The following is a 22,525-nucleotide window of genomic DNA, read 5'->3' as shown; positions in this document are numbered from 1 at the left end:
TGTCTTCTGTCTTGTGGTTTGTATTTCCACAGCGTGAAGGTAAGGTAGTATGAATTTTTTTCAAGTATGAAATCTTGCTGCTCTTCTTACATTTATTATCTACTTCGAACATTAGCCTACAATGCACATGATAACATTCGTTAACTCTACAATAAGTAAACCCACTTCACCAGTTAATTACTCTTAAGCAGTGATGCTATAGAAATAAACAGAGCTACTGCGAAAACAGAAGTTCAAAGACAACATTCTAAAGATGGCTGCACACTTGTTTCTCTGACAATAGGTGCGTCCCAAATCGCACTATGCAGTATTCTATAGCTGCGTCCCAAAGCTCTAAAATGCTTCCTTTCGGGGGCAGCATTCCAAGGCAGGAAGGTGGCACGTCCGAATCCAAATTCTGCTTTACTTCCTGTCTCCGGCGGTACCTTCTTCTGATCGAATTTCGAGGCAGCATACATAAGGATACATACTGTAGATGTATCCTTCGGCTGCCTTTGATATCCCACAATCCTGTGCGTTCCATTCCGTGACGGTTGAGCTAAAAAATAAAGATGGCATCTGAAAGTTGCGTTTGGTGGTCAGTTTGTGTGTAAATGTATATTTCTGACGAACGTTTTGCACTTTTGATGTTATTTCTAGCGAGAAATTAGTATTATAGTAATTAAATATTCGTTTAGTTATCATCAAAACTCGTTCTATTTTGTTGTAGATCATTAAACCGTTATGCTGCCTCAAAAGCCTGTCCGAAATCAGTTTCATGACTGATCACAAAGTCATTGCCTCATAAGGCAGCGAGGCAGCGAGGCAGCAAGTCAGCTGCCTAGGCTTTCAGACGCAGCCTATAACATTTTGTAGTGTAAATAGTGCGAGTAGTGTGTTCACACTGAAAATTCCAAAACGAAAAAGTGCACTTTAAATACCCGGATGAAGCACATAATAACCGAAAAAATGAAGTGTGGAATGTTGACTTCATGCACTCAACTGTCGCAGCTTAAATTACGTCGCGAAGGGGAAGGGGCTAGACTCCGATTATTAATGACAAACTAACCTTAAAATTCATACACTACATGGTTGAGTACATAGTGCATAAGTACATAGTGTATGAGTGCATAGTGTATAGTGCGTCATTTGAGATGCAGTATGTCTGACAAGGTCTGTAGAATATATTCCAAAAGAGTAGCTAGTATGTCCACAGTATTCAAAAAACAGCAGTTGAAAAGTACCCGTGTGACTTACTATTTCCGCCAAGACTGTGGGCATTCAATGGACACTTGGATGTAGACATTTAAATTTTAGTCATATATAGCCTACAGCAAACTTTTAACTACTGTGAAGTAGCCCAAGTTTCAAACCAAATGTAGTACCTTCTCTAGACAGTAGGCTATGCGATTTCGCACGCAGTATAGGTGTATTTACTCAATTGCACGACTGGTGATGTCAGTGTAGCAGCAGCCATGACGGAGCAACCCGCTTTTTGAGAAATATCATAAAGTGTCGGTCAAGTATAAACTTTTTAAATTAGCAGAACATTACTAAATACACCTTTAACATAAAATTAGACTAAAATGAGCATAAAACCTCTCTTTCATTCATGCAAATACGCAGACAAACGCAAATGGAAATCTTAAGATGAGTAAGAAACGCGCACTATTTTAAGTGCGGCTTTTAAGCAATAACGGTGTGGGGTAAAACCTCCCGATGTGATTCTCCAAAACGCGCTGCTTGCGAAGGGTAAAACCTGGTAGGTTGCCTCTTTAAATCAGAGCTGCAGCAGTGATGCGCCCGCGAGCTCAGACGGTTACAACCATTTCCACCAGTCTGCAGTGGGTAACTTCAACCGCGCGCGCTCAACAGCGCCTCTCACGCGAGACATGACATTCAGCTTTCACACACGTTCTCTTCTACAGAGATCCCACGCTAAAGTGAAAACTTGTCAGACGCCTTATTAGGGGGAAGAAGAATTTTTCCAAAAATCCAACCCACGATATTTCTGAGAATCTGTTTTACTTTTCTGCCCCCCTCATATGGCATTGTCTTTATAGGAGCCATCCATCATCAGATTCTGGTTCCTTAACGGTTCAATTAGGCAAACTAATTATTTTAGTACTTTTGAGGAATAAATATTAGGGGGAAAAAGAAATGGATTGAAACTGGCTATCAATATGTTGCCAATGATATCAACAGAAACATGGGCTATCAAAATTAGCGTAGGCTACATTTCATAAAATTAATGCAAAAGGTCAGTTTACAATTATTCATTAATTTTCACATACTTTTGGGGGGTAACAAATAAATACTAAATGTGATAACATTTGATTTATTTATTTGTTTTTACAAATTTAATAATATGAACAAGATGCCAGTAGCCTATCACAAGCCTTAAATCCAATAACACTAACAGTTTATTTCGAGTCGGACATCACGAAAGTAATAACTTGGTGGTCAGAAAGTGAGTCATATAAATTCAGTAACAGCTCAATTGTTCAAAAGTGTTTTGATTCACAATAAAGGACCGACTCATGAGAGTCATTTGCTCGAGAATCGGACAAAGCTTCTTGTTCTGTATGTTTTTGATTCACTAAAATAATCGGCTCATAAGATTCATTCGTTAAACACTGGTCACGCTGTGTGTCTCACGCTGTAAGATTCATTGGCGGTATTGCGGTGCATGGTAGTACGGGAAACACAGTCAGAGTATTTCACCACGGTGTTCCGTTTGCATCGGCGGAACAATGAAGATTCGAGAGCCGTTAACGGAACCGAACGTCATGTAAATCATTTGGTTACGCTATTTTCTTTGAAAAATGGAACCGGTTCCTCGGTCCTCGGTTCAAATCCCAAGAGCTGATATTTGTCTTCCTTAGAGATGGAGTAGCCTATAGCCTATTACATGCGCTCACGCTCGTCAAGTCTATCAGATAATGGGACGTAAAGATGGGGTACGACACCAGTTGCTCTCTTAAAAATAGGTAAGGATATATTAAGTAAATGTTACGTTCAGATAGTAGCCTATATCTAATTCTGATACGGTAAGTGATATTCACGAAATAGGGTAGCTCATGAATTCATGCTCCTGCGTTCTTTTAAAAACATTTTCTGATGAAGTCTTGATTGTGCCATTTTGGTATAAGGTAAGGGGTGTTGGCCTTGTTTGCTCGTCATAGGATTACGATTTTGGAGACACGAGGGTGTTAAACCGTTCTTAGGGCTCTCAAATGACAGTAAGACTGTTTTAAACCCATATTTACACTGCCTACGTTGTGAAGAGGTCGCAATATTGTTTTTCTCGAATGCCTGTGCTTTAACATTTCACGAGTGATATTTCTAAAGACTTACGTCACGGCAAATGCGCACGTGCCCGACGGAAATCGCCGCAAATGACTGAAGTCCATAAATTCTGAGCTGACTTTTAACGAGGAAAGGGTTCATGGTGATGTTCGCTTTGTTTTTTTGCTTTTTCTCTCGGATGTTCTGCAGCCTCTCCTGCTGGAGAATGACCCCCCCTCAGCGCCTGTCGGAATGCCGTTTCTCTCCGCGTGCACAAGGGCCAAGCGCCAGATGGCCACATCATAACCGACTGTGATACTTGATACTATTGCGCTAAAGCTGGACCCTAACTTTGCGGATCTGATGGTGAGTGATTTAAAGTACCTCATTTATATTTTTAATTACAATTTAGGACAGTTAATGTTACAAGATAAAACTTTGGTCTCTCTTCCTATGTAATCCACACACAAAAACTTTCGGTGACGATATAAATCAGCTGCTTTTCTGTGTAGTACCAATGCCAGTCAATTGAGAGTTTCTCCCAAACAAACGGGCGTTTACGGTGGGCATTCGCATTGATCTCCGATGTGATATACGAAATTAAAGCGATGCCTCACAATGGCATCGCACCATAGATTATCATTGCATTTTCTCAGCGGCAGAGAAAGAGGGTCCATTTGTTGCAGTGCCAGACGCTTGCTCAATATCGCTGCACTGTTAAATTAACTGTATTCAATTACGTATAGTCGATGCACTCACTGTCTTTGAATCTCTGAAAACGGTAGAGGTTGTGTAGAAGGGATTTAGTCAGAGGGTAACCGCACTGGTGGCTCTGGAAGCTGGAGAGCGCGTGCAATGAATATCAATTGTCATTGTCAGCTAATCATCACAAGGGGCTGTGGCGTGTCCGTGGCCTTGGTTATCCCTGAGGCAAAGGCGATTTTACTTTGTTTTCCGATTACACTGTTTTTATGACAGCACCAAAGTATACTCGCGGCTGTATGACGTGGATAGAGATTTTAATTGTGTGCGTTATGACGTCTACATTGGCTGTATGACGTCGGCTGTCGCCGCTTCCTCTTTTCAGATATCCAGCCAATCAGGTCACTGGTATCAGCCAACCAGGAAAAAAAGCTTTTTTCCCCTTTCCACCGTACAGAAAAGACACGTAATATCACAGCAGCACCATGGAGAGTGCCTTTAGCGCTTTATCTGTTTTAAGCACCAAGGACAGAGACCCGAACCAACAAGGCCTACAGTCAGTGACAGTGTTAGGAATTGCCTTGATCTAATAATTTAAGAACATAGATCTTAGCAAGGGCGTAGTTTTGCTTTGAAAACAGGGACATATTGCAAGGAGACAGAGGAAAAGATTAAGTAAGATTAAGTTTACAAATCTTTGTAAACAAACAAGCTATTAAAACAGTGAATCACAGGACCTTGATCAGTGTTGATGCTGAGAAATGCCATTGCGTGGATGTACCTCTGGTGATATAGAGAAAATAACATTTATTCCTTCTTATCACAAGACTCATTGTATACTGTATACTTTTTTCAGCACCTCAATAACATATATGACAGCTGCATTCTGAGTTTTTTTTTTTTTTGAACCACACTTTTAAGTTCACTACATTAAGTATTATTCTTCTCTCTGGTCAGTGGGAAAGCTGATCATAGGGTGGTCATGTTGGGCACACAATGTACTGATCAACGGATGTTATTTAATTAATTAATGTATTTTTTAAAGAGGACCTATTTGCTTTTTATGTTATGTGAAACATACATGTAAACAAAGCACAAAGTCTGTGCCAAAGGGAGTTAATTTTTCAATAGAAAACACATCTTAAATGCCTCATTTGTAGTTCTCACATTATTTCCGTAACATAGCTACATCATTATGTCCATCTACTGACTACTTTATACTTTGTACTCGCTGATTATGGTTTTCCAATAGACCAGTCACAACAGACTGGGGCCGGTTGTCCAATCTGAGCAGACTGGGCTTTTTGGAAGGCGAGCTTTAAAGAAAACAAAACTAAAACAGACTGTTCAGAAAGTGGATGAAAACAGGTATTGCAGCAATGTAAATTAAAAAAGAAAGAAGTTTTTTGAACATTTAATCATGTAAACCAATTCTAGTAGCCCCCCTGATCAAAATTATGAACCTAAATAAGCATAACAGGGTCCCTTTAATAAAAAATAAAAAAAAGTTCATTCAAGCTAGATTTGAAACTTTTGGTACTTAAGGCAAGACATATTTAGCTTAACCAGCTCATGAACAGATGTGGCTTTAGGGGAGTTAAAAAGTTTCTACAGCGACGCCAATGAGACTTCAAATATGTATTGAAACCATCAGTAGTTTGGGACCAAATATTGGTCGGGACACTTCCGATTTGGTTGCTGGGGACATTTTCCTACCACCTCTACCATCTAAAGATATATCTATAGATCTCAAAAGGCTTTTAAATGTAGTCAGCAACAAGTTGTTTCTTCTATATATTCGAGGTCTTCTTTGTGTCTATGTAGTGCAGTGAAGATCATAGCTCCCTACCACCAACATTGCAGAGAAAAACTGAATTGCATACTGAAGTCAGTTTAATTATAGATCATATGGTAATTCATTTTAGTTGTTTATACGGAAGTGAAATCTTGAATATTAAACAGTATTTGACTTGTAGAAAGAATACAAAGATGGTTGTTATATAATGAGCGTTTTACTGCTTTTTGTTTTGTGCTGTGTGTAAGAGTGTAAAAAGAGAGCATGTGTGCATACAAGCCTGTAGGCCTTCTGGATGCACATGCACGTGACTTTTATATATTGCATAAGGTATGTTTGCAACATTTGTGTGTATGTATGCGAGTGTGCATAGTTGCTATATGTTTATGAAGATACGCCTGCAACAAACCCAAGCAGTCATATTCTGTTGGAGAGATGAGTCTGTGCACTGGAGCAGACTGACTGACCAAGTTTTGTCTCCAAGATAAGCATGCTCACTGAGGCACACAGAAGGAGAAGCCAAGAACACTCTTAATGCTCAAGATGCATCAAAGACCTAAATATGGAGGTCACACCAATTTTTATAACATAATATTAATTAGGTTTTATGAGATTGAACGGTTTTAGCTTTGTAGAACACTTTAAAGGCACTGTATTGATCAATCAATGGCTGCGTTTACACTTGGCATTAACATGCGATCACCGCGATCCGATCAAGCAGATCGGATCGTCAGTCAATCAGAACACAGTGCGTTTACAATTGGCAGCATCAGCTGACTTCTCTATCTGGATAACCAATCAGATCTGTCTTTCCCGCACAATATTTAAATAAGTCTGCAGAGAATTGGCCCAGTGCAAAGTTGACCTGAAGTGGTGGGTTTTCTTTTGAAAAACATTTTCAGTCGCGGGACATTTTACAAATCAAAGATAAGTGTAGGAGTCTCACTAGCTCTCCACACGAGTGTTCTCCGTCTTTCTTCTGACAGTTTGGGAGAGAGGGGCGGGGTTTTGCGTGATGTCGACCTGCGAATGCAGACACGATGGCTGGATTGCGTTTACATTACACTGAGATCCTATCACAATGCGTCCTCGACTACCTCTGGAGCAGGACACGCTGATCGGATAACGTTCCGATCAGAAGCGCGTTTACACTTGTCTTTTCAATGTGTATGTGGACAACATCCGGATACAGGTCGCATGTTAATGCCAAGTGTAAACGCAGCCAATTTCAATGCCTCATTAAATGTCACTTTCCTCATACGACTGCGAGAAAAGTGTCAATCACATTGGCTCATGAATGTACGATGTACCCTAATCAATTTAAGGGCCATAGTCCTATGCTATTTCGCTAATCGTATTGAATCCAAGCACAGCCTGTCTGAGTGAGAAAGCATGGTGTCTTAGTGACAGCAGCCAGTCCTTTCCTATTGTTTCACTGCCTCCATTTGCTTCAGAATTGGATCTGTCAGTTTTTATATGATCACCATCTTAAAACTCCCTACAATTTGTCTCTCAGTGGCACACATTTTAAAAATTATTTTAGAAGTCATGTTTTATCAGTTCTTTGCATTTGTGTAGTATATTTAGCTTTCTTTTTGCAAGTCTGTGATATTGTGATTGCATTTACACTTCTGGCATGGAATGTTACTACTTGAAGAAAGAATGATAGCAGGTCCTACTGAGCCAGCGATGATCCTCTTCCTCTCTGCATGCTCGTTGGATGAGACCTGAAATGGCATCTCTTTAGAGCTGACTTTTTATTCACTGACCTTTTTTCTACTTGCTTGCTGATTGGCTAAGACCTGAGGTTAGCAGGTCCATTCATGTGATTCAATTAAATGAATCAGTAAATATATGGATGGTCCAATGCTTATGTCCTGAATATGATTAGGTAGGTGTTAGGCAGATAGATCGATTGATTGATACATATATTGATTGGATAAGACCAAGCTGAAAATGTGAAGTGAGTTTAGCAGCCCCTGTCATGTTATTCAATTAAATTATGTTATACATACCTGTAGATAGATACGTATACTGTACACTACAGTTCAAACATGTTTTAATAAATTAATACTTTCATTCAGCTAGGATGCATTAAATTTATTCATCTTTCCATGCATCAAAGAATTCTGGAAAAATAAATAAGCAATGTAACTGTTTTTAACACTGATAATAATAAGAATTGTTGCTTGAGCACTAAATCAGCAGGATGAATGATTTCTGAAGAATCAGTTGGTACTGAAGACTGGTACTGGTTGGTACTGAGTAATGACATTTACATTTTTAAAACAAAAAACAGGTGTGTTAAATTGTTATAATATTTCACAATATTCCTGTGTTTTACTGTGTTTTGATCAAATAAATGCAATTCTTATGCTTGTAAGCATAAGAAGCTTCAAAAAATCTTACTGACCCCAAACTTTTGAATGATAATATATATAGTTTGGAAACTTTTGTCTGGGGAAAAAAACACAGTTTACTGTCAGTGAAAGGGGTGGTTGGTCACAGAGCTTGAAGAGCTGGCACAATCTCATCAAACTGCTATGGATGGGTGGATGAGCAATAGAGTGCATGTACATCTGGAGTAAAAGTTTTCCCAACTCTAATGGAAGATTGTATTTTGGCCTGATATTTTGGGATTTCTTACAAGTGAATCATTGGTTTACCTACAAGAGCTTTGGCGGGCTCTGCTGATATCAAATTAAAATCCTAAAAGAGTGACAAACACTGCTTTTACATAGGCCTATATACACTAAAGAGTGAATTTCAGATAACTGCTGTAGTGAGGCGACACTGATTAGATCTTTATTTAGTACAAATTCTGACTATAGTATACCCCAAAGCCTTTTTTATGGGCACACTGTTTGAAATGACTTCCTCTGCTTTGGAGCACTAAAGGAGTTGATATTAATCAGCATTAACTTTCAGTGCAACAGTGGTTCGATGTCTTAGGGCATTAAAGGTACGGTATCTTTGCTGAAGAACTAAGGTCAAAGGATCAATAATGTGACGCTGAGTGATGCTTTATGGGAAACTGATTAATGGGCAGCAATTGTGCTGATCTCACCTTGGATTGAAGCAGACACGCACTCTGGGAGACAGGGCATAATGGGCCCAAGTGCAAAAAACACTGCGAGGCTAAATCATAATATAACCAGGATTTTAGGGTTATGTTTACTTTTCGTTGTATGATAATTTCAACATGTATGTTGCTTTTTCGTTTATATGTAAGCTGTCGTTTAATTTTCAAATGGACAATCTTGTGCATAATAGCATTGTGCTGACTTTTTTTAAGCCTCGCTGCACTCCCAGATATTAAAAAGAAGTGTTAAATAAGGTCTGCACATTTGTCACACATTTAAAGATGGAGACTAAGGGAAATTGGCTGTTGTAATGAGCGTAGCGCGTATTCAGTCTGTTGGAGTGTAAAGACATGCATGTACATCTGTGGTGCTGCTTTCCAGAGGGGATGGAGCCCTTCAGGCACACAACAAAGGGGCTCTTCGGGCTGGGTGATAAAATAGACATGCTGAAAGAGATTGATGCGTAGTCTTTGGCTCACAGGGACAGTGCTTGCTTCCTTGTATTGTTTCTCTTTCTTCCCATTTCCTCCTCCAACTTGCCCCTTTTTCTTTTATTTAGACAGATAAAACTGTCTTAATGGTCAGTTTCTTAAATCCAACAGCTTTATTCATGTTGTGCATCCGTACTGCCACACATAATTTACCAATAAGAGACTGCAAATGTTAGAAGCTGAGATAGACACTAGCAGTATATGCATTAATAAAATCATAAAGAAGGAAATTAGCAGACTGATGCTATTAGGCAAATGCATGCAATATAAAGACGGGTGTGTTTTTATCATTTGACATGTTCTTTTATTTCTCATGTTTTTATTCTGATTTTATTGACAGGATTTAAAGAGGGTGCTGTCCTTTCCTCCATATCCAGGGGATTATTTGCACCCAGTGGTGTATGCCTGCACTGCAGTGATGCTGCTCTGCCTGCTGATTTCTATCATGACATACATTGTACACCACAGGTATGTTTTATTGCAATTAAGCTGCACCAGTGGCATAAATTATTAAATACAGTATAGATCTGAAAAATAAGCTGTGTTGTTAGTGATTAGTTTATTAGAGTTAGGGATGCACTGATATTGAAATTCTGGCCGATGTTATATCATATTATAGCACTATTCAAAGGTTTGGGGTCAGTAAGACTTTTTTTGAAAGAAGTCGTTAGTCGTTTATGCTCAACAAGGCTGTTTTTGTTTAATAAAAAATACAGTAAAAACAGTCGATTTTGAAATAATGTTACAATTTTAAATCACTGCTGTTTGTTGAATATATTTTAAATATTGAATTTATTCCTGTGATGGCAAAGCTGAATTTTCAGCAGCTACTCCAGTCTTCAGTGTCACATTATCTTTCAGAAATCATTCTACTATGCTAATTTAGTGCTCAAGAAAGATTTATTATAAATGACAAAAGAAGTTATGCAGCTTAATATTTCTGTGGAAACTGCAATACATTTTTATTTCATGATTCTTTAATGAATCCACAGAACAGCATTTATTTTAAATAGGTTATTTATTTATTTTTAAATCTTACTAACCCCAAACATTAGTGTAGTATGACAGATGGATACATATTCTTTTTATCTATTTGAATGATTTTGGGGATGCTTATTAGACTGTCCTTAAAAAAATTATTTGGTTACCAGACAATAGTGTTTTTGTGTGGAATGTGTGTATAAACTCAAAAGCTTCATATAGGACACAGTATGAAAATCATTGCTTTGGTATAAATGGATAAATTAAGAAACCTAATTTTAAGCTGAAATGAGTTTGAAATGAATAAACATCAGTAGATAAATATCTATAGGCATTATAGATATTTGCATAATATAATATATTTGTTTTGGTCCAGTGTATTTCTGCAGCCGAATATCAGCAATTAAATTTAGTGTTAATGTGTAATTAAATCTAGTGAAATGTTGTATTTTCCATTCTGCCTTTTTGCATTGTTAAACCGCTTGCTTCAGTCAAAAATAGTTTACAGTTTTCCTCTATTCGAAACATGCCATTTGTAGCACCAATACTAACACTGGAAGGTCACAGTAGGGAATGTTTTTGGGACAGACTGCCACCATAGTGCTGTGATCCTGAGTCAGACCGCCAATATTTATAGTATCATCACCCCTGACTGTCACAGATATTTCCAGTGAGTAATGCTTGCTCTGTGGAGAAGGGGCCACTTCTAACCTTAGAGGGATGGTGGCAAATTTAGTAAGCCGCTCTACTTCGAGACACTTTGCAGACGGGTGAAAAAGATTCTTTAGTCATAGCATTGCGCTTCAAAGGCAGTTACTTGTTCCCTTCAGTAGTAAGCTGTTGATGTATTACTCATGGCGCAACTGTCTCTTCATCTGATATGAGTGTGTGTGTCTCTGCAGCATAATCCGAATCAGCAGGAAAGGATGGCACATGCTCCTCAACTTCCTCTTCCACACTGCCATGACGTTTGGGGTGTTTGCAGGAGGCATCAACCAGATCAAGTACCCTGTGATCTGTCAAGTGGTAAGTCTCCCAGTTCTCTACCCTGTTTCTTTGGCCTGAGTGAACCACATTATTCATGCCCTGTGTCTGTGGCTCTCAGCTCAGAGTCACTAGCATATGGCCTCTTTGACTCCCGAATTGGCATGGTCGCCAATTACTAAGGCACAGAGGGCTTTGTTTGGCACGGCTGCCCAGTGTTGAGAGACTAATGCACTGGGGTTCTATGATTGCCATGGCCTTTCAAAGTGTAGCTACTTACTCTTTCGTCACAGACAATTTCCAGCCTGGACCAGTGAGTTAGATTAATTTGATTATGTTTATAGCTGCACGCTTATTAAACATATTTTAGTTAATGACAGCAGTTGATTCACTGTCAGTGAAGCTTTAGAATTAAAAGCATCAGATTTATGATTGGAGGCATAATGAGCATACATTTGAGACGTGGCCTAAACACAGTATATATACACCGGGGCGGTGAAGGTAAAATACTGCATGATATAAATGACTCCTATTCGTCCACATTCACACTAATCAAAAATTAAAAGAAAAATGACGTTTGTTAAAATATATCAAATTATAACATAAAAATATTAGAATTGTGAATATCAATCGATCGAAATATCAGCCTATCAATCTATCTTGTTTGTTTGTTCATTTGTGACAAACTTTGCTTTTGTAGTTAAAATTACATTTATCCACCTTTTTATAGTGAGACTATTGCATTTTAAATTATAGGAGGCACTTTCAGTTTGGGGATGTTCCACTCAAAAAGACTGAAACATATCATTTATAATCATAAGGTTGCACTGCAAATAATCCGTCAGTTTGACTGAACGACCTGTACATTTTGTTTTCAGATGTCAAGAGAATAACATAACTATTGGTATTTTAATGTGTATTACAAGAATTACTATGGTGTATTACAATGGTATAACAAGAATATCTCTGTGAAGAGCTCTTTTCAGTCCGCTGCATTATTTTCTTAATTCGTGAAATCTTCATGTCTCTTTTCAGGTTTGTTTTCACACTGATTCTTTAAAATGTAATTGTCTCCTCTTTTCACTTCTAATCCCTATCAGTTGTGTTTATCGGAATGTTTCTAAAGCAGGTAAATACAATATTTGTTATCTATTAAATTAACAGAAATTTCTTTGAAATATTCTCACTCATATTCTATCATTATTAATGAGCCATTTTGATTAAGGCCACACATTTGACATATAATAGACATGTATAACTATAGTGATATTTAAAATGTGTATGATATTGTTGACTGGAATAATCAAGCTTTTGGGGTTATTCATGATATGTTGAAAGTAATTTGTTAATGCTTTGTACACTTTTAAATTTTCTTTTAATGATCGATGGTTAAAGGGTGTGTAGAATAATGTCACCTCATTGCACCCAGTTTTTAAAAATGCTTATTGCGTTCATAGAGCGAACCTTATGCTGATTGTTTACAGTGTAACGGAAGTTACTCCCATAATTCATGCAAAGCATCAAGGGGCATAGGAAAAATATGGATAAGTATTTCTTCGAATTTCAGTTCATTTTAATTCTACTTTCCTAAAAATACAAATGGCAAATCTGTGTCCTGTTTGCTACAAATTGCTTAAATTAAATTAAGGAATTTAATTGGTGTTTAAAAAGGAATTGTCAATAACATTCTGGAAAATAGGTCAGGTTCAGTACTGTAGCTGTATGTAAAAATGACTGACAGAGGAAGTTTGATTGCAGGAAACTGCAATTAAGTCGCACAATACAAAATGTAGTGTTTCATTGCTGGATGATGTCAAATGAAGGCATGTGCCAGGTGAAGACAGAGAGCAAATGCTGAGAAATATGCCAGCATTTGGCCAACTGAATGGGACAATGTGGTATTTTACCACTGCCATGCATTTGTTCCCCAGGTGTGTAGCCAGAGATGGACAAACAATGTGATGCAGAGGAGCGCTTGTGGCCAAATTATGCCGATTTGACAAGAATTGTCTCCATAGCTGTGCTAATTGTGTGTGTGTGTGTGGCAATGAATGTATTCTATGGATAAATGTAGATGCTTTATTTTGTTGTGCTGTACAGTGCCCTCTCAAAAAAAACAAGCAGGCATGGGCCCATGCCCAAGTGGTGGGCATCAGAGGGAGGGAAACACGAGTCATACCATGACAGATGCAGAAGCTAAATTAGATCTGAATCTGAAAATTTTGTTGAACTTTTGTGATCAAATGTTCTCATTATGTCACAAAATATGTATAATGATTAATGTTAAAAGAAACATTTGCAACTGTAATGAAAGCACACTTTGTTCTTTGTGAGTTTTGAGAATTTTTTTGGTATATACCATATGCATTCCAGTGCTACTTTCTGTGTAAAGAAAAAAAACCCCTGAAATACAAGATACACTACTGTTGAAAGGTTTGGGGTCAGTAGGATTTTTATTTTCAAAGAAATCAATACTTTTATTCAACAAGGATGCATTCAGCTCTTAACTTTTGTGTGGTAGTAGCAATCTGTAATAGTCTTGTACTGCTACTAGGTTTTAGTGTTTTTAGGGTCAGTGTGTTTTGATGAATGTGAACGTTTGCTGTTAGAAAAGATTAAGTTGATTTTTAGACCTGTACAAAGTATTTGGCCCTAACTGCAGTGTCAAGCTGGAAAAGACAACTGTGTATGAGTTTGGGAAAAGTATACTTTATATTATGAACACCTGTCTGGTTTCTGATTATATGGTTTCTCATTATTTTTATGTGACAGTTCGTCCTAACATTTATTTATAGAGTATTTACATTTTCCTAGATATAAACAAACAAAAAAATCATGTTCACTTTTTATACATGTACAGTTTTTGAAAAAGCATGACAGACATTCACAGCACATAATTTACATTCAGTGCCCATATAAACATCATATATATCCTATATGAATGAATGGATGGGTCGGTTGATTGGATGCAGTATGCGCATTGGAACAAAGAGGACAACAGCATGACCTCGCTGTCTGAGGAGGATTACCTCAAACTCCCCCTCAGTGCATCCTTCCTCAAACAGACACACACACACTGCTGCTTTAGTTTTCTGTGCCAGTCTGCTTTCTATGAGTGAGCTTTCAGTGTTTAATGTTTCGTCTTGTTCGTTGACAGGTTGGCATTATCTTGCACTACTCCTCCCTCTCTAGCATGCTATGGCTGCTCTTCACTGCCAGGAATATTTGCAAGGAGGTGTCCAAGGCTCCACCCATACCTCAGGACAGGGACACTCCCAACCAACCACGGCCTAAAGCCACCATCTTCAGGTACACAGCATGAAGACTATGAATTTACTAAAGGTTGAGAATTCTGATTCAATAGTGGTTCTTATTCAATACAGAGTTTATTTTTTATTAAAGAGTTAAAGGCAGGGTAAGCGATTTCTGGTAGCCAATGTTGATATTTGAAATCACCAAAACAAACACGCCCCTACCCCAAAAGGGTCTTGCCCCTATTTTGATAGCTCCGCCCCACATATACGTACACAACCCAGGCAACGATTAGTTCTGTGAAACAAAGCAAAACCAATGTTACACCGTGTTTACATCGGACGTGAGCAGTGCAACAAATCCCCGACAGAAAACTGCTGCCGGGTTCTATTTATGACGTGCTGACACAAATTTCAAATGGTTTTCAACGGTCGTTTGATCGCGTCCAGTGTAGGCAGACTTTAGCTGTTGTAGACACGGTGTTACTCACCTATTGAGAAGAAACAAAGCAACCTCGGCGTCCGATCGCAGGCCTCCGCTCCTTGAGTTCTCTCCAGCGCTGGAAAGCTGATCCGATATTTACACGGGTCCTACTTCTTGCCTTATCCTTCCGCAGACGTTTTCCTCTTTTGTTTTTTATCCACCATCCCTATCTTTCTGTCGCTCTGCTCGGCTAATGTCCGTCCCATGCACTGAAAGCTCTCTCCTCCACATCACGAGTAGACACGCCCCTTACTGCTGATTAGCTACAAGTTTGTTTTGCTATTCGGCCCGAATCAGTTTTCTAAAGTGTTTTTGAAAAATTACATACCCTACCTTTAAGTTAGTAGATACAATATATACACTACCATTCAAAGGTTTGGGGTCAGTAAGATTTTTTTCTTTGTTATTCAAAGTCTTTTATGCTCACCAAGGCTGTATTTATTAATCAAAAGTACAGTAAAACAGGAACATTGTGAAATGTTATAACAATTAAAAATAAGTGTTTTCTATTTTAATGTATAGTTCAGTCATGAAACTCTAGATGGCGCAGGCTGACGGGTTGTTAACGTAACTGATGATCACCTTCCCCAGCTCCACCTGTATAGAATCTGCTATGGGTTATTTTATATGCTATTTGTGCAGCAGCAGTATGTCTTATATACGCACTGCACCATATCGCCATATGCATTGGCAGTAGCAAGTTCCTGTACTTGCTTGCAGCAGCAGCAATAAACAACAAATACAGCAATAACCAACAGCAGCAGCAATTCAGCAGCAGCGTGGCAGATCTATTCCGCCAAGACCAAATACATTAACATTGTCATATCCATCACCATGCTAAAATCTTCTGAGAGTTGTCATGATTGAAAAATATTAAAAAAATTTCTGTGATGGCAATGCTTAATTTTCAGCAGCCGTTACTCTAGCCTTCAGTGTCACATGATCCTTCAGAAATAATTCCAATATGCTCATTTGTTGCTCAGAAATTATTTATCATTGTCATCATTATCAATACTGAACACAGTTCTGCACAATTAAGCAGTGCTGCTTAATATTTTTGTGGAAACCGTAATACATTTTTTTCAGGATTATTTGAATAGAAAATTCAGAAGAAGAACATTTATTTGAAATAGAAATCTTTTGTAACATTATAAATGTCTTTACTGTCACTTTTGATTTCATTCCTAAATAAGAATATACTTTTTTTTTTTTTTATTGACCCCAAACTTTTCACAGTAGTGTAATTTTTTTTCTTTTAATTGGTATGCAATGTATTTGCTGTTTGGGAAAAGATCTCACATCTCTAGACAAAATAAAATTTGTTTTACCCTTATCTTGTCAGGTTTTATCTGGTCAGTGGTGGGATCCCTCTAATTATAGTGGGCGTTACGGCTGCTATTAGCTTGGATAACTATGGTAGCAGAGATGACGCCCCTTAGTAAGTATCATATTTACTGCTAGTGCCCAATTAGATGTCAGCTGTAATATGTTTACTTAGTTTTCAGTAATCCAGTAAAAATCACAGATGTCACTGATTCCGGGAGATGTATCTTAATTAATGCTATAGTAACCATTAGGTCTGTAATTAGATCTAGAGTGGTATCGACACTGTCAGTTTAATCATTGTCTCTCTCTGTGTTGCAGCTGTTGGATGGCCTGGGAGCCCAGTCTTGGGGGCTTTTACGGTCTCACTGCCTTCTTGGTCTTGGTAATGTGCATCTACTTTCTATGGACATTTGTGCAGCTAAAGCGGCACCCGGAGCGCAAGTATGAGCTCAAGGCCATGACCGAAGAACAACAGCGTCTAGCCGTAGCTGAAATCGGCCATTGCCACGCTGTCAGCGGAGAACCAGGTGAGCATGGCGATCACACAGGCTGCACAGCCATCACAGCCTCCATGCTGGCCAACGAACACTCTTTCAAAGCTCAGCTGAGGGCCACCGCCTTTACTCTCTTCCTCTTCCTGGCCACCTGGGTTTTCGGAGCACTGGCTGTATCACAGGGCCATTTTCTAGACATGATCTTCAGCTGCCTATATGGAGCATTTTCAGTCACATTGGGGCTTTTTCTGCTGATTCAGCACTGTGCGAAACGTGACGACGTGTGGCACCGGTGGTGGGCCTGTTGCCCCAACAAACCAAAGGTGGAGGTCAACGGAGAGTCGGCGGGGAGCACCGCTCCCCCTACTCAAAGTCACAGCCATACACCATCCCACGGGCAGAACCAAATCCACTGCCAGGTCGACTCGTCCTGCCCGGGTAAACCTTTGCTTTCCCCACACCTACACTCCCCTTTGCCGCACTGCAAGTTGGGTACTCTGCCCTCCACCCAGAACCACACGAGCACCTGCTGTGCCACCCTTCACAGCCCCTCTTCCTTAATCGGGAGCACGACTCGCCCGCAGTCCCTCCCTGATGAACTGCCCCGGCCAACCCTTCCCCTGCAAAGCTGCCTGAAGGACAGGTCTAAGACTCGTTCTTTCAACCGACCTCGGCCCTGCCTCAGGGACTATTCTTATCACATGACCTCCACCAGCATGGACAGCAGTGTGCACAGCTCCCACCTGGACAGCCCCCACAGCATGCACCTGGACAACCCTCTCACCTGCCACACGTCCCACTTGGACACTCAACTCTCTTGTCACAGCCCCCACCCAGACAACCAGCTGCGCTGCCCCAGTCCCAGTCCTCACCTCGAGAGTTTGGCTTCACACGGCCTTCACGATAGCCTCTCCTGCCATAGCGCACACTTGGACAGTCAGCTCTCCTGCCACAGACACATGTGCTGTGCCAAAGCAGACCCATTCTCGAGCATATGCTGCCATAAAGCTGACCCATTTGTCAGCCCTTGCCAGGCGGAGGATCCTGACACGGGTCCACTGGTGTACAGTTGCACAAAAATGGCCGATAAAGAGGACGAAACCATGCTGCATTTGGATATAACCCCTCCGAAGGCCACTCTGTTGTGCTCCCAGGCCACGCTTAGCAGGAAAGGCACCCTCAGCCGGAGAGGGACACTGAGTCGGAACAGTAGTCAGCATGAGGACTACGTACTTACCTCTGATTCCACAGGTAACATTAGGACTGGACCTTGGAAAAACGAGACAACCGTGTAGGCCTGTGAATGACGTGCTAACCTGTTTCTCTCGCCTGAGCTAAACTACTGTGTAGTCCCAGGGCTGTTACCCAAAGGCCCTCTCTTCTTTGAGCTAAGCTACTGTGTAGTCCCTCTGCTGTGACTTTCCCTCTCTCACCCACCCCATATACCTTCTCTTCCACTTTAAAGAGGTTTGAACCTCTGCTTACCTCTTCTCAGACTTCATCTCATGTCTCATCCCAGCTCCATTCGGTTTGTCCTCTTGCCATTTTGATATGACAGCAAAGATCACATGACATACATTTTAATTTGGATGATTTTTTATAATCAAACTGATTTTTGTACATGTGTTTTTGGGTATGGTAACATAAAGTGAAATTATGTCGTTGTGGATGTGTGTGAGTGTGTGTGTGCATTTAGTAGGTGAGAAAGTACTGAGTGCATGTGTTTGTGTCTATTTGCATGTGACAACATGCTTGTGTGTATATAGATAGCAAGATTTCCATTCGTGCAAGAAAAGTCCTCTGTTTTTTAAGAGCCAAAATCTCCCACATTTGTGTTTAGCCTTTTAATAAAAAAAAACGCTAAATGGATCGCCAAGTGTGAAAACACCAGCACTTAATTAGATTTTTACTTTGAAGGAAAACTGTGAATTGCCACTAATGAAATTAAGATTAGTCAATGAACAAATATGTGAGTTACAGTATATGTGCCAAACGGTATAATAATTAAAATACAACTCTTAAAACTGAGATCTACCACAAAGTACGAAGTAGTTTGTGATTATGTGGATAATGGTGTGTGGTTGTCACAACAAAGCTGTCATTTTTTTCATCTACATACATAAAAACAGCAAACAAATAGGCTCCCTGTGTTTCCATGGTGACAAATCATGAAGAGAGTCAGAATGCATTTTGAACTGCACATGTGATGTATGCACATACAGTATTTAGTTACTGGCAATGAGGCGCAGATCAGTTCAAGTCAATGGCCTTACAGAACGTATCAGTTTTGCATTGATCAAAAGTCTTATGTTGCACTAAAGCATTAAAGCATGCTCACCATAATGTAGGAAGCAATCATTTACATGCCTAACGAGCTACATATAGCTACATATATTCATGTGATTCACAGGAACATGTCTTAGCTTACTGGAAACACTCATGGTTATTTATTCTGAGGCAAAAAAAAAAAAAAATGGAGGGCTTCACTTTCGACATTAGCAGATTCTCATTAACAGTTTATATCACTGTGCTAACTCACCTTGCTCACAAAAATTGTCTGATTTAACATAATGGAGTCTGTCAAACAAGCAGTGAGTAAATGAAGACAAAAAGGAAAAAAAAAAGTGTCTCTGCCAACTCATATTGTAAATAATTATCAGGCACATTGATTCAAAACAAGTAAATCAAGAATAAGATGGAATCTGAACACTAAATTACATAGCAAGTTCAATGAAACATGAGGGCAAACGACCAGAATTTTGATTCGAGAAATGGATCAAATTTACATAACATTCTTGCTTTCATTGAACTTAATATGTGATTTATTTATTAAATTCTATTTATTCTTCGTTTAATTGTTTTGAATCAGCACACCCGATTTACAATATATAAATTGGCGCAATGCAACTGTCTTTTTTTAAACAATATATGATTTGGTGTGCATATTCTATTTTATTCCTAATTTAAATGGAGATAAACACATGATCACACATGAAATCTGCCAATTGCTACATGTATCTATTTTAATTTTTAAGGGGTAATATAATTTTTTGAGTACCATGTGATCGTATTTATCTTGTTTTGTTCTTAATAATATGTGCCATTATTTAATCAGAATGCCAACCGAAGAGTAATGTGAAACATTTGGAAGATTCCTTGTTTATGTTGGGTTTCTTTGTGAGCTCAGGGATCATGTTGCATTTACAACTACACAAGATATAAATTTGCATGAAATTAATATTGGTTACTGACCCCAGAGTGTCACCATCAAATAAAAAAAATATATGTATAAAAATATATTTTTAACTCCAATTGCCCTTCACCAGCCAACCCATGCTTTCTTCAGATGTGTAGCACATGGATACTATTAAGCCCTCTCTTGAATCTATGGAGGAAATGAAATTTGTCTAGCAGCCTGATTTACCATGTGTTGTGCTTTATCTTTACCCACACGACCCACCTGTCATTTATAGCAAATTCAAGAACTGCAGTCATTTTTTTGGTCAGTACATGTGATTTGTGCTCTGACCTGACCCAAAGCCAGTATTTTTATTTTTTTATTTTTTTTACATTTGTCACAATTTTCAATAAATGTATTTTATCACCTGATGCTGTGGTCCTGTTCTCTTGCTCTCTTTTTTTTTTAGATGCTTCAAAGTAGTGAGCGAAAATGCAATGCATAATGCCCAAAGTTGCCTGAGTGCTTCCCTAACTAGATCTATTTCTCATTCCGTCCATTCGCAATGTTGTGTGAAGGCCAGTGCGCTTTGTCAAAATCATCCCTGAATTCGGCAGGAAGAAAAGGCATCGCCTTCGCCTCGAGTCGGGCGTGTGCTTATCGTGCCTGCGTCTCAGCTCTTGCTGACAGTCTTCAGAGCTTCAGGGCCTGGACGATTGTTTATTCATCAGTCCTCCCAGTTCTGCAGCTGATCCCTGCTCACGCATTCTGTTGTCAAGGACTCTGACATCATCTCGGAACTGTAGGAGACCAAGAGATGATGAAGAACTGCCAGCATGTCCTTACTCAACCTGTATAGGAGTTTTTAGCCTCCCAACTAAACAGCTGTGAGAGGTTACCACTGGTACACGCTTGGAAACTTTTCAATGTTTTATAGCTACTGAACATTTGCTGCAACACTTAGTTGCCCACAAGGTTTCTTGAGGTTGTGACTAGTAGACTTCTCGAAACAGAGAGAAAAAAACATTTATGTTTAATTGAAGAGGCCTTAAGTCTACTTAGAAACGTGTATGAATTCAAACCAAGAAGAAAAGGAGAAGAATTAAGGGGCAAACGTAGGTCATTCGTTAAAGTGGAAGACAAACAGCAAAATGCATTCAAGCTAAACAATGAATTCACACAGCTAAACGGGATTTAAGCAATGTCGCGTTCACTGAGTAACCCATCGGGTGTTGTTAAAATGATACTAGACGAGCGCCTTTGCGCTTCCAATTGCGTCAGAACTGCAGGGACGCTACTCCTCACTTCCACCTGCTGGTGGATTTCAACACTCAGTTTACAGGCTTGACAGGTTCAGATCAGGTAGTTTTTGCGTCAGCTGATGGGTTTGATCAGCCTGCATTACTAAAACTTTGGAAGGGTTAATCTTGTTAACGAAAGTACTTTGTTTCGATAACAAGGATGAAATATGTGCATTGTGCCGATAATTAATACATGCTGTTGTGGAACAAGGAAGTTAACCTGAAAACTGAAGTGCATTGTTAATTAAAGGGATAGTTCACCCAAAAATGAAGATTACCCCATGATTTACTTACCCTCAAGCCATCCTAGGTGTATATAACTTTCTTCTTTCAGACGAATACAATCAAAGTTATATAAAAAAATATCCTGGCTCTTTCAAGCTTTATAATGGCAGTGAATAGTGGTCGAGATTTTGAAGCAAAATCAAAAAGTGCATAAATCCATCATAAAAAGGGGTGGGGGGTAATAAAGGCCTTCTGATGACGCAGGATGTAGACGTAGCATAAGCTCCAGTGAGAATATACGAGTCTCTCGAGAACAAAGTTTTGTTTCAAGCAAAGGAAAACCAGTCTCCTCTTGGGTTATATTGAAACCCTCCAACATTTTTCTTTACAAATCCTTGTTTTGTACTTCTAATTATGACTGGTGTTTTTGCTCTCTCCACTGTGCTTCTGCGTTTGTCACTTCTCACTGGAGAAGTGAGACTACGGGCAACGTCATCTGCTGATGCCACTCTCTCGTGACAGTTAGCAGAAGCTATCCACCTTTTTCTTCAACGCGGAAGTAAGCCTATGGGTGAGACTTCCGGTTCATTGGCCGCTATAGGGAAATAACGAGAAGAATAACAACGTGCAGTAAACAGTAAAACTGTTTGCACTACAACCCAGTGTGTTCATAATTCAGATAATACATTAAAATAATATGGTAAGACAAACCCATTTTCAATATCAAGCAAAAGGAGCGGTTCTGTACAGATAAAAATAGCTGGACGCGGATGAGACCGGAAGCTAGACCCATAGAATTTACAAATGGCCGCACCCATTTTTAAAAGGTGGATATAGAGATTACTGTTTATGAAGTTTTAAATATGGAATATTTTTCTTACACAAACGCATTGATTCACTTCAGAAGGCCTTTTTTTAATCCCCAGAGCCATGTGGAGCACTTTTTTATGATAGATATATGCA

General features: G+C 39.2%; 1 protein-coding gene across 1 annotated transcript; it reads left to right on the top strand.

The window, feature by feature from the left end:
* Positions 1–2,679: 2,679 nt before the first annotated feature.
* adgra1a (adhesion G protein-coupled receptor A1a) lies at positions 2,680–19,027 on the top strand. Its single transcript, XM_016570394.1, has 7 exons — positions 2,680–2,969; positions 3,478–3,633; positions 9,679–9,806; positions 11,222–11,345; positions 14,461–14,612; positions 16,381–16,476; positions 16,683–19,027. The coding sequence occupies exons 2-7, from the start codon at positions 3,631–3,633 to the stop codon at positions 18,151–18,153; spliced, it is 1,974 nt and encodes a 657-aa protein (XP_016425880.1). The 5' UTR covers positions 2,680–2,969; positions 3,478–3,630; the 3' UTR covers positions 18,154–19,027.
* The last annotated feature ends 3,498 nt before the right edge of the window (positions 19,028–22,525 follow it).

Source organism: Sinocyclocheilus rhinocerous, unplaced genomic scaffold, assembly GCF_001515625.1.
Source record: "Sinocyclocheilus rhinocerous isolate Xijiao unplaced genomic scaffold, SAMN03320098_v1.1 scaffold502, whole genome shotgun sequence".
In the NCBI taxonomy this organism is placed as follows: Eukaryota; Metazoa; Chordata; class Actinopteri; order Cypriniformes; family Cyprinidae; genus Sinocyclocheilus; species Sinocyclocheilus rhinocerous.
Note: the sequence above shows the minus strand (reverse complement) of the source record. Positions and strands in the feature narration are given on the sequence as shown.